At 44.8% G+C, this 11,836-nt stretch overlaps 1 protein-coding gene across 11 annotated transcripts in view; it reads left to right on the top strand.

Annotated features, from left to right (window-relative positions):
• The first annotated feature begins 226 nt into the window (after positions 1-226).
• SAMD4A (sterile alpha motif domain containing 4A) overlaps positions 227-11,836 on the top strand; it is a 235,424-nt gene continuing 223,814 nt past the window's right edge. For 7 of the 11 annotated variants that reach the window (XR_010942868.1, XM_067735212.1, XM_067735204.1 and 4 more), the window contains exons 1-2: positions 227-366; positions 1,574-2,214. Coding sequence is in view for 9 of the 11 variants with exons in the window: in XM_067735212.1 (XP_067591313.1) it covers positions 2,019-2,214 (196 nt within the window). In the remaining 2 variants the exon portion in view is untranslated. The other 4 variants (XM_067735161.1, XM_067735154.1, XM_067735144.1 and 1 more) reach the window with 4 other exon arrangements.

The raw sequence follows: 11,836 nt of genomic DNA, 5'->3' as shown, positions 1-11,836 counted from the left end.
CAGGCCGGGCCCGGGGATCCTCCCCCGACTCCCCCCGCTTGCCGCCGCTGCCGCCGCCGCCCGGGTTCCTCTCCCCCCTTCTCGGGCGCTCCCTGCCAAGCCCATGATGTAATGGTGTATGTTAATCAGTAGCATGTGGGGAGCTCCGGCTCGGGCGGCTCAGTCCTCCGCGAGCCGACACTGGAGGCGGCAGGAGCGGCGGCGGCGGCGGCGGCCCGGACCCGCAGCGCCGCACTCTCTCAGCGCCGCCCGCCCCGACGGCATGGCCCGCAGCCCGCGCTCCGGGCGCCCCCAACCTCGCTGAGAGCCGCTGCGGTCCCGGACCCGCGCTTGGGGCCGCGAGCAGCCAGGATGAGCCGCTCCCAGGTGAGCGCCCTGTCTCTCTTTTGCCCCAGTGGGTCACTGGGTCCCCTTCCCGGAGGGGAGAAGTTCTGGGAGCCGCGAAGTTCTGGGAGCCGGGAAACGGGGTGCTGGGAGCGAGCCGCCCCTCGAGGGCTGGCTGAGTCGCTGGGCTCTCTTCGCCGTCCGCTGGCTGCCACCCGAACAGGGTTAGGACTGGGGGAGCCCCCGAAACCGAACTTTTCTTCTTTGCGGTGCTTCGGGGGCGTGTGCGGGCGGCGCGGAGCCGCAGTTCCCGCGGAGCCGCCCTGCCCGCCGGGGGAGGCAGTGCTGTAGGCTCGGCTGTCTCCGCGCTCGGCGTTCGCCCATAGCCGTGCTGCCTTCGGCCTGGGACGCGCGGGCGAGGCGGTGGGCCGGACAGACCCGCCCGTAGGCGGCGGCAGCGGGGGCAGGATGCCTACAGCACACACACGCGTACACACTCGCATACACACAGACGCATACGCACGCACACATCTGATCGCTCAGGGCGAAGCAGGCTCTCGGAGACCTCCCGGGTGGGCTGGAGCGGCGCGGCGCGGGATAGTCGGGGCTCCGGCTGCGCCTCCGCCCGCTGGACGCTGAGCTTTGGGTGGGGAGAGTTTATTTTTGTCTCGAGCTGTTGCCGCGGCTGCTCACGGCCTAAATCCAGAGGGGCGCCTGGCGGTGGAGATGCTGGCTGTTGCTGTAGATGGAGCTGCAGCCGTTCGGCTGCTTCTCCGGGAGGAGGAGGTGGCGGAGGAGGAGGCGGGAGAGGAGGAGGAGGAGGAGGAGGAAGGAACTCGGGCTGCTGCTGCCTCCGCCTCTGCTTTGCATTAGCCCCCACCCCCACCCCCGCGCCCCTCCGCAGCCGCATTGCAAGTTTTCTGCGCGAGAAAGATCTGTTGCTGGTGCGGGCGTTTGCAGGCACAGTCCCCGAGGCCACCCCGGGTGGGGTGTGTGGGGAGCACTAGCCGTTCGCAGCGGCAGCAACAGGAAGCCGGGCGGTCTCCTCACGCACCTGGGAAGGAAGCTTCTTGCCTTTCCCAGAACGGGAATAGCTCCTCTCCAGCATCCGGGTGCGGAGGGGGCGGCCGGAATTTGGGGGACCAAACCCCCCGCGGGGCGCCCCCCTCCACCCCCTCTAATGCACTCGTTTCCCGCGCGCGCTCCCTCGCCGGCCGAGGTCTCACTGCAGCCTTTTCTCTCCTTCCAGTGGTGATCGCCACTCGGGAATGCGGGTGTGAAGGGTCCGAGCTGCCGCCCAGCGGGGGAGAGACCCCGGGACACCGGAAATCACCATCCCGAAGCTGCGAGAAGAAGGCGGGGGAGGGGGGAAAGAGAGCATTCTTCAGTTTGTGTGCCTTGTGGGGAAAAATTTTTTTTTAAATCGTTATTTAAAAAAAACAACAACAAACATTTCCGTGCTACTGTCTGTCATCATCTCTGGGGAAATCAGCCAGAACCACCAGAACGTAACTGAAACCAGACGAGAGAGGCAGGAGCCGAGGCAGTACCTGCAGCGTCCGGGCACCAGAGCCACCTTGGAACGGGAACGCGTCTCCGGCGGCCGCTGGGCTGCGGCTCCGCCAAACTTTGGGGCGGGCGGGGCGGGCTGGGGCTCGGAGGGGGCTTTGTAGACCGAGGGCCGCCCCCTAACCATGATGTTTCGCGACCAGGTCGGGGTGCTGGCGGGCTGGTTTAAGGGCTGGAACGAGTGCGAGCAGACTGTTGCACTGCTGTCGCTGCTCAAGCGCGTGAGCCAGACCCAGGCCCGCTTCCTCCAGCTCTGCCTGGAGCACTCGCTGGCCGACTGCACCGAGCTGCACGTCCTAGAAGGCGAGGCCAACAGTCCCGGTAAGTGCGCGGCAGCCGCCGTCCCGCTGTCCTGTCCACGCCCTCCCCCCCTTCCCAGCCTCGGGCCTGGCCCCGCCCCCCGACCGCTGGTCCGTGGCGACAGAACCTCGAGGCCCCTGGGTCCTTGGCGTCTCCCGCCACCGGCCCCCGCCCCAGGCCCTGCCACCCACTAACCTCCGCTGGCCGCTTCGTTTTTTTGCCCACTGTCAACTCCCTTAGTCCATTAAATGTGGTAGCTACGGTAGCATGAATGATTGATTTTTCTCTCATGCAGTTTCCTGGGAAATAAGTAAGTCAGGTCACGTAGAGTCTGGATTTTCTGGGCTCTTCCCCCCCCCCCTTTCTTCTTTTGGGCAACGTGGCTCTTTGGATTTCAGCAACACATGAAGAAGCCTGGGACTGCCCTTCAGAAGACAAGCTTTGATGAGGCTGTATGAGGAATACATGAAAATCCAATTTTGTGTTCATTTTTCCCCACGGATATTCCAATTTTAGAGCTCTGTCTTCAGAATAATTTGTAGGTGATGCTATAGACTATTAACATATTTGCAGTTCGTATACTACGTGGTTATACTTAACTATCACGACATTATTTATATTGATATACATCTTGTAGAAAGGGTCTCATAGGGAGCAGGCATGAATCAGGGTCATTAATGCTTTTGTCAGGAAACTTTATTGAGCATAACAGAATTGTTTCCTATTACCCTGCTAGTGTATTTACAGACACCTCGACTAGCATAGAAAGTGAATGTACTGAAAGGTTCAGCAGTTTGCTGTTTGCTAGCATGGGTGGTGACAGACTGAAATTATATCCGGGCCTGGGGGTGGGAGGTGAGGATGGGGGATGGGGAAAGGTCTGTTGGTTGTAATGTTGCATGGGGAAAATTCTTTAGTTCATGCTGCAGCAGGAGGGTGAACAGAGCCCCCAGTGTTTACACAGAGAAAAGAATGCAGGGTCCTCTTCCAGCTGTTCCATGTTAGAGCCGCCAGCCTGCAAGACTCAGCAGAGGGCTGGGCTGCCATTTGATGACAGGGTCCAGTCCAGGGCAGCAGGGCCTGGGAGACACGAAAGTGAGTATGCCGGCAGCACAGCAAGAGGAGGGCTGGCCTGCTCCTCCCTCCTCCTCCCTGGTGTGGTGCCCGTGGTGCTGGAAACACTAGGATGGGATGTTTCCATATATAGAATCATAGGCTGGCAGTGACTGCTGGAAATCCTCACAGCCCTTTTCCTGACCAGACAGGACTGCACCCAGAGGATCCGGTGCTGCCTAGTGTGGTGGGCCATACTGAGGGAGATCCCACAGGTCCCACGGATTCAGCCTGAGCCGAACAGCCCACCCTGTTGGTTACTCACAAGGGTGGCAGTGGCAGGGCCCCCTTCCCTTTCAGTTCTGTGTTTATGAATAGCTGAAAGGCCAGTCTCCTTCGTAAGGGTGTGGAGACATAACTAGGATAACTGATGACCTGCTCTCTTTACTTCCATTATTATTATTATTATTTTTAATATTTATTTATTTGGCTGCGCCGGTCTTAGTTGCCTCACGGGGGATCTTTGTTGCCGTGGGCTGGATCTTATTTAGTTGTGGCATGCGGGATCTAGTTCCCTGACCAGGGATCGAACCCCGGCGCCCTGCACTGGGAGCTTGGAGTCTTAACCCCTGGACCATCAGGAAGTCCCTCTTTACTTCCATTCTTTTTTTTTTTTTTTTGCGGTACGCGGGCTTCTCACCATTGTGGCCTCTCGGCGTTACTGAGCACAGGCTCCGGACGCGCAGGCTCAGCAGCCACGGCTCACGGGCCCAGCCGCTCCGCGACATGTGGGATCTTCCTGGACCAGGGCACGAACCCGTGTCCCCTGCATCGGCAGGTGGACTCTCAACCACTGCGCCACCAGGGAAGCCCTACTTCCGTACTTCCATTCTTAATGTGACAGGGTAGCGTGGATCACCTGCTTGATTTTGCTTTTTCAGGTTTGACAAGCAAGGTTATATAAACTTTTGCGTTTTATAGAATGCACAGAATTTAAGTACAGTGATTTATGTTGAATGCTTGACCTCATTGCTTGTAGGGGCTGTTTAAAACAATGATAATTAATCCTTAGGTTACTCAAATGTTAGAGGAACATTTTTTCCCTTTGAGTAAAGGAGGAGACTTTTCCCAACATAGCAGCCATCCGTTTAGTAAGTGAAGCCATTAGATGTATGGAATTAAAAAGAAGTTGCTTAGCTTAAAAATCTTTTACTTTAATAAACCAATAAAAAAATTGAACTCCTATGAGTTTAACAACATAATTTGGTTATTTTTCCCCTCAAAAAATCTTTTTTAACCGTACTTATTTGTGTAAGCTGCCTACCTATTCATGATGCTAAATGCTGTAGATATGTGAAACCATAACCATTATGTAAGATAGGGACCATTTTCCAGTTTCTGGATTAACCTTTCAACCTGGATATTTTGCTTCCTTGGAAACTTTGCACTTTTTGTTATGTGGCCAGGACAGAAGTTTATTAGTGAGGTCATGTGATGGTTTGGTTTACTTCTGCATTAAGGGATCACAAGGAACATCAAGATTTGTCGTAGAAAGCCTGTCTGGAGCACAGCTCCCTTACGTATCTGGAATCTAGCCAAGGACCAGGCAAGGGGCAAAAATGCCTACTCAGCATTGGAATAGATGGCATAAAGTCTGGGAGAATGCTTTAGATGCTCTTTCAGAACTTACTCTTATTTTAGATAACAATCCTAACTTTATTTTATTTGAAAAATGATCCATAGAATATATGGGGTAGCACATTTAGAATGGGGTGAGGAGTTGCTGTAACCAATGGTGAAAAGTGACCCCTGACAGCTTGACAACTAGGAAAGAAACAGAAAAATTATAACTTTAGATATGAGAGTTGGGAACAGAAGCCCTGAAGGTTTGGGAATATTAAGGTAGGAACCCTCAATCGGACTTGCAGACATTACTTTGTAATAACATAAATCCATAATTGCTATTTACCATTAATGAGAGTGAACTACCAAAAAAGATAAATTTTTAAATACACTCTTTGAGAAGAGAGGGAAATATGCCATAAACGTTGGAAATATTAACACTCAAGGTAATTAACCTCCAGAGCTCTTTTGGCATGTGAAGCTATTACCCATTCAGAAAACTAGGCTGTTTAGAATGACTCATTTATTGGCCGGCTGAGGTTTCCTATACCAAAATCATCATGTGTGACTTACTTTATTTTGTAATCATCAATTAAACAAACATGTATTTCTTCTGGTGTTCAGAGATTTTAAAACTTGGTGCATGAGAACGAAATTCATATCTGGGGCTTGACCTCAGTATAACAACCAAAAAATTACTAATAGTGCAAACTTGGCTTTGTTTTCTACAGGACTAACTTTAAATAGATAATCCTTCACATTAAACATGGTTTATTTGAGATCCATGGGATGTATTTTGATACTAACTTTTTGTTCTCTTAAATTTAGCATTTACTGAGATTCTAGTGGTTCACTGGTTCATCCTTTGCCTCAGGTTCGTGGTCATCTGAGATCCAAAGAACATGGTTGAGTTAGTCCTTGTGGATTTGTTTGTGTGTTGTGTGTGTGTGTGTGTTTCACTCCGGATTTGGTCAGTGGGTACTGGTCATGCTCCGCTCTGTAAAGTAGAGGCTTGTTTCCAGAACGCTCATAACCTTAGATACGTGCCCTTCAGCCACCAGCCCAGGTTAACATTGAGATTTCTGGCCAGTCTCAGTTTGTAGCTGTCTGTTTTTGGTGCTAAAATGTCATTTGATACCTAAAGATGGAACCCGCTGAGTTTACTTGGAAATCTTCAAAGAAGATTGTGTGGCACTAGTTTAGGACTTTTGTCATTTGAACTTGAAATATTTTTTCCAGTGGAGATAGTGTAATAAATGGAGATTCACAAGTGAATCCACAAGTTTATTAATTCACAAAACAGTGCATATTTTGTGGGGAAACTGCGTATGTTTGTAGTAAATAAATGGCAAAGAGATTGTTACTCTACTTATAATTAAATACAAGAGAAAGGATTATCTGAAATGGTAGTGTTAAAGACAAAATTAGTTGTGGAGATTGAAAAGGGCTTGTGGGTGTATTTACTCTCATTAGAGGGCAAAGATGTGGGTCCTATGTTTTTATGGTTTTTGGTTTCCATGGTGTAGGTATGCCATACCTTAGTTGATTTTTTAGATCATAAATTGAGTAAAAGGAAAGCAGAAGAGTATAGGCTTTCCTGATGATATTTCCTGGATAAGATCTTGTTTGTAGTTCTTTCTTTCGCTTTTTCTTTTTTCTTTTTTTTTTAACATCTTTATTGTAGTATAATTGCTTTACAATGGTGTGGTAGTTTCTGCTTTATAACAAAGTGAATCAGCTATACATATACATATATCCCCATATCTCCTCCCTCTTGTGTCTCCCTCCTACCCTCACTATCCCACCTCTCTAGGTGGTCACAAAGCACCGAGCTGATCTCCCTATGCTATGTGGCTGCTTCCCACGAGCTATCTACTTTACATTTGGTAGTGTATATATGTCCATGCCACTCTCTCACTTTGTCCCAGCTTACCCTTCCCCCTCCCCGTGTCCTCAAGTCCATTCTCTATGTCTGCGTCTTTATTCCTCTCCTGCCCCTAGGTTCTACAGAAGCATTTTTTCCCCCTAGATTCCATATGTATGTGTTAGCATACTGTATTTGTTTTTCTTTCTGACATACTTCACTCTGTATGACAGACTCCAGGTCCATCCACTTCACTACAAATAACTCAATTTTGTTTCTTTTTATGGCTGAGTAATATTCCATTGTATATATGTGCCACATCTTCTTTATCCATTCATCTGTCAGTGGAACTTAGGTTGCTTCCATGTCCTGGCTGTTGTAAATAGAGCTGCAGTGAACATTGTGGTACATGACTCTTTTTGAATTATGGTTTTCTTACGGTATATGCCCAGTACTGGGATTGCTGGTCGTATGGTAGTTCTATTTTTAGTTTCTTAAGGAACCTCCATACTGTTCTCCATAGTGGCTGTATCAATTTACATTCTCACCAACAGTGCAAGAAAGTTCCCTTTTCTCCACACCCTCTCCAGCATTTATTGTTTCTAGATTTTTTGATGATGGCCATTCTGACTGGTGTGAGGTGATACCTCATTGTAGTTTTGATTTGCATTTCTGTAATGATTAGTGATGTTGAACATCCTTTCATGTGTTTGTTGGCAATCTGTATATCTTCTTTGGAGAAATGTCTATTTAGGTCTTCTGCCCATTTTTGGATTGGGTTGTTTGTTTTTTTCATATTGAACTGCATGAGCTGTTTGTAAATTTTGGAGATTAATCCTTTGTCAGTGCTTCATTTGCAAATATTTTCTCCCATTCTGAGGGCTGTCTTTTCATCGTGTTTATGTTTTCCTTTGCTGTGCAAAAGCTTTTAAGTTTCATGAGGCCCCATTTGTTTTTTTTTGTTTTGTTTTTGAATTTAATTTTATTTATTTCTTTATACAGCAGGTTCTTATCCTGTCATCCATTTTATACACATCAGTGTATACATGTCAATCCCAGTCTCCCAATTCATCACACCACCCCCCCACCCCCCGCTGCTTTCCCCATTTACTGTCCATACATTTGTTCTCTACATTTCTGTCTCAATTTCTGTCCTGCATACTGGTTCATCTGTACCTTTTATCTAGGTTCCACATATACGCATTAATACCTGATATTTGTTTTTCTCTTTCTGACTTACTTCACTCCATACGACAGTCTCTAGATCCATCCACGTCTCTACAAATGACCCAGTTTCGTTCCTTTTTATGGCTGAGTAATACTCCATTGTATATATGTATCACATCTTCTTTATCCATTCGTCTGTCGATGTAGGCCCCATTTGTTTATTTTTGTTTTTATTTCCATTTCTCTAGGAGGTGGGTCAAAAAGGATCATGCTGTGATTTATGTCATAGAGTGTTCTGCTTATGTTTTCCTCTAAGAGTTTTATAGTGTCTGGCCTTACAGTTAGGTCTTTAATCCATTTTGAGCTTATTTTAGTGTATGGTGTTGGGGAGTGATCTAATCTCATACTTTTACATGTAGCTGTTCAGTTTTCCCAGCACCACTTATTGAAGAGGCTGTCTTTTCTCCATTGTATATTCTTGCCTCCTTTATTAAAGATAAGGTGACCATATGTGTGTGGGTTTATCTCTGGGCTTTCTATCCTGTTTCATTAATCTATATTTCTGTTTATGTGCCAGTACCATACTGTTTTGATTACTGTAACTTTGTATTATAGTCTGAAGTCAGGGAGCCTGATTCCTCCAGCTCCGTTTTTCTTTCTCAGGATTGCTTTGGCTATTCGGTGTCTTTCGTGTTTCCTTACAAATTGTGCAATTTTTTGTTCTAGTTCTGTGAAAAATGCCATTGGTAGTTTGATAGGGATGGCTCTGTATCTGTAGATTGCTTTGGATAATATAGTCAATTTCACAATGTTGATTCTTCCAATCTAACAACATGGTATATCTCTCCATCTCTTTGTATTATCTTTAATTTCTTTCAACAGTGTCTTATAGTTTTCTGCATACGGGTCTTTTGTCTCCTTAGGTAGGTTTATTTCTAGGTATTTTATTCTTTTTGTTGCAATGGTAAATGGGAGTGTTTCATTAATTTCTCTTTCACATTTTTCATCGTTAGTGTATAGGAATGCAAGAGATTTCTGTGCATTAATTTTGTATCCTGCTACTTTACCAGATTCATTGATTAGCTCTAGTAGTTTTCTAGTAGCATCTTTAGGATTCTCTATGTATAGTAGCATGTCATCTGCAAACAGTGACAGCTTTACTTCTTCTTTTTCAATTAGGATTCCTTTTATTTCTTTTTCTTCTCTGACTGCTGTGGCTAAAACTTCCAAAACTATTTTGAATAATAGTGGTGAGAGTGGACAACCTTGTCTTGTTCCTGATCTTAGAGGAAATGGTTTCAATTTTTCATCATTGAGAATGATGTTGGCCATGGGTTTGTCATATATGGCCTTTATTATGTTGAGTTAAGTTCCCTCTATGCCTACTTTCTGGAGGGTTTTTATCATAAATGGGTGTTGAATTTTGTCAGAAGCGTTTTCTGCATCTGTTGAGATGATCATATGGTTTTTCTCCTTCAATTTGTTAATATGGTTTATCACATTGATTGATTTGCATATATTGAAGAATCCTTTCATTCCTGGGATAAACTCCACTTGATCGTGATGTATGATCCTTTTAATGTGCTGTTGGATTGTGTTGCTAGTATTCTGTTGAGGATATTTGCATCTATGTTCATCAGTGATATTAGCATTTAGTTTTCTTTCTTTGTGACCTCTTTGTCTGGTTTTGGTATCAGGGTGATGGTGACCTCATAGAATGAGTTTGGGAGTGTTCCTCCCTCTGCTATATTTTGGAAGAGTTTGAGAAGGATAGGTGTTAGCTCTTCTCTAAATGTTTGATAGAATTCGCCTGTGAAGCCATCTGGTCCTGGGCTTTTGTTTGTTGGAAGATTTTTAATTACAGTCTCAATTTCAGTGCTTGTGATTGGTCTGTTTATATTTTCTGTTTCTTCCTGGTTCAGTCTCAGAGGTTGTGCTTTTCTAAGAATTTTTCCATTTCTTCTTGGTTGTCCATTTTATTGGCATATAGTTGCTTGTAGTAATCTCTCATGATCTTTGGTATTTCTGCAGTGTCAGTTGTTACTTCTCCTTTTTCATTTCTAATTCTATTGATTTGAGTCTTCTCCCTTGTTTTCCTGATGAGCCTGGTTAATGGTTTATCAATTTTGTTTATCTTATCAAAGAACAAGCTTTCAGTTTTCTTGATCTTTGCTATTGTTTCCTTCATTTCTTTTTCACTTATTTCTGGTCTGATCTTTATGGTTTCTTTCATTCAGCTAACTTTGGGGGTTTTTGTTCTTCTTTCTCTAGTTGCTTTAGGTGTAAGATTAGGTTGTTTATTTCAGATGTTTCTTGTTTCGTGAGGTAGGATTGTATTGCTATAAACTTTCCTCTTAGAACTGCTTTTGCTGCCTCCTGTGGGTTTTAGTTCCTCGTGTTTTCATTGTCGTTTGTTTCTAGGTATTTTTTGATTTCCTCTTTGATTTCCTTAGTGATCTCTTGGTTATTTAGTAGTATATTGTTTAGCCTCTATGTGTTTGTATTTTTTACAGATTTTTTCCTGTAATTGATATCTAGTCTCATAGCGTTGTGGCCGAAAAAGATACTTGATACGATTTCAGTTTTCTTAAATTTACCAAGGCTTGATTTGTGACCCAAGATACGATCTATCCTGGAGCACTTGAGAAGAAAGTGTATTCTGTTGTTTTTGGATGGAATGTGCTATAAATATCAATGAAGTCCATCTTGTTTAATTTATCATTTAAAGTTTGTGTTTCCTTATTTATATTCATTTTTCATGATCTGTCCATTGGTGAAAGTGGGGGGGGGGTTAAAGTCCCCTACTATGATTGTGTTACTGTCGATTTCCCCTTTTATGGCTGTTAGTATTTGCCTTATGTATTGAGGTGCTCCTATGTTGGGTGCATAAATATTTACTATTGCTCTAACTTCTTGGATTGACCCCTTGATCATTATGTAGTGTTCTTCTTTGTCTCTTGTAATAGTCTGTATTTTAAAGTCTATTTTGTCTGATATGAGAATTGCTACTCCAGCTTTCTTTTGATTTCCATTTGCATGGAATATCTTTTTCCATCCCCTCACTTTCAGTCTGTATGTGTCCCTAGGTCTGAAGTGGGTGCCTTGTAGACAGCATATATACAGATTTTGCTTTTGTATCCATTCAGGCTGTCTGTGTTTTTTGGTTGGACCATTTAATCTATTTACATTTAAGGTAATTATCAATATGTATGTTCCTATTCCCATTTTCGTAATTGTTTTGAGTTTGTTATTGTAGGTCTTTTCCTTCTCTTGTGTTTCTAGCCTAGAGAAGCTCCTTTAGCCTTTGTCGTAAAGCTGGTTTGGTAGTGCTGAATTCTCTTAGCTTTTGCTTGTCTGTAAAGGTTTTAATTCCTCCGTCGAATCTGAATGAGATCCTTGCTCAGTAGAGTAATCTTGGCTGTAGGTTTTTCCCTTTCATCACTGTAAATATGTCCTGCCAGTCCCTTCTGGCTTGCAGAGTTTCTGCTGAAAGATCAGCTGTTAACCTTATGGGGATTCCCTGGTATGTTATTTATTGTTTTTCCATTGCTGCTTTTAATATTTTTTCTTTTTATTTAATTTTTGATGGTTTGATATGTGTCTTGGTGTGTTTCTTCTTGGATTTAACCTGTATGGGACTCTCTGCGCTTCCTGGACTAGATTGACTATTTCCTTTCCTATATTTGGGAAGTTTTCAACTATAATCTCTTCAAATATTTTCTCAGTCCCTTTCTTTTTCTCTTCTTCTTCTGAGACCCCTGTAAGTTGAATGTTGGTGCATTTAATGTTGTCCCAGAGGTCTCTGAGAGTGTCCTCAATTCTTTTCATTCTTTTTTCTTTATTCTGCTCTGCAGTAGTTATTTCCACTATTTTATCCTCCAGGTCACTTATCCATTCTTCTGCGTCAGTTATTCTGTTATTGATTCCTTCTAGAGA

Source organism: Pseudorca crassidens, chromosome 1 (assembly GCF_039906515.1).
Source record: "Pseudorca crassidens isolate mPseCra1 chromosome 1, mPseCra1.hap1, whole genome shotgun sequence".
Classification (NCBI taxonomy): domain Eukaryota; kingdom Metazoa; phylum Chordata; class Mammalia; order Artiodactyla; family Delphinidae; genus Pseudorca; species Pseudorca crassidens.
Note: the sequence above shows the minus strand (reverse complement) of the source record. Positions and strands in the feature narration are given on the sequence as shown.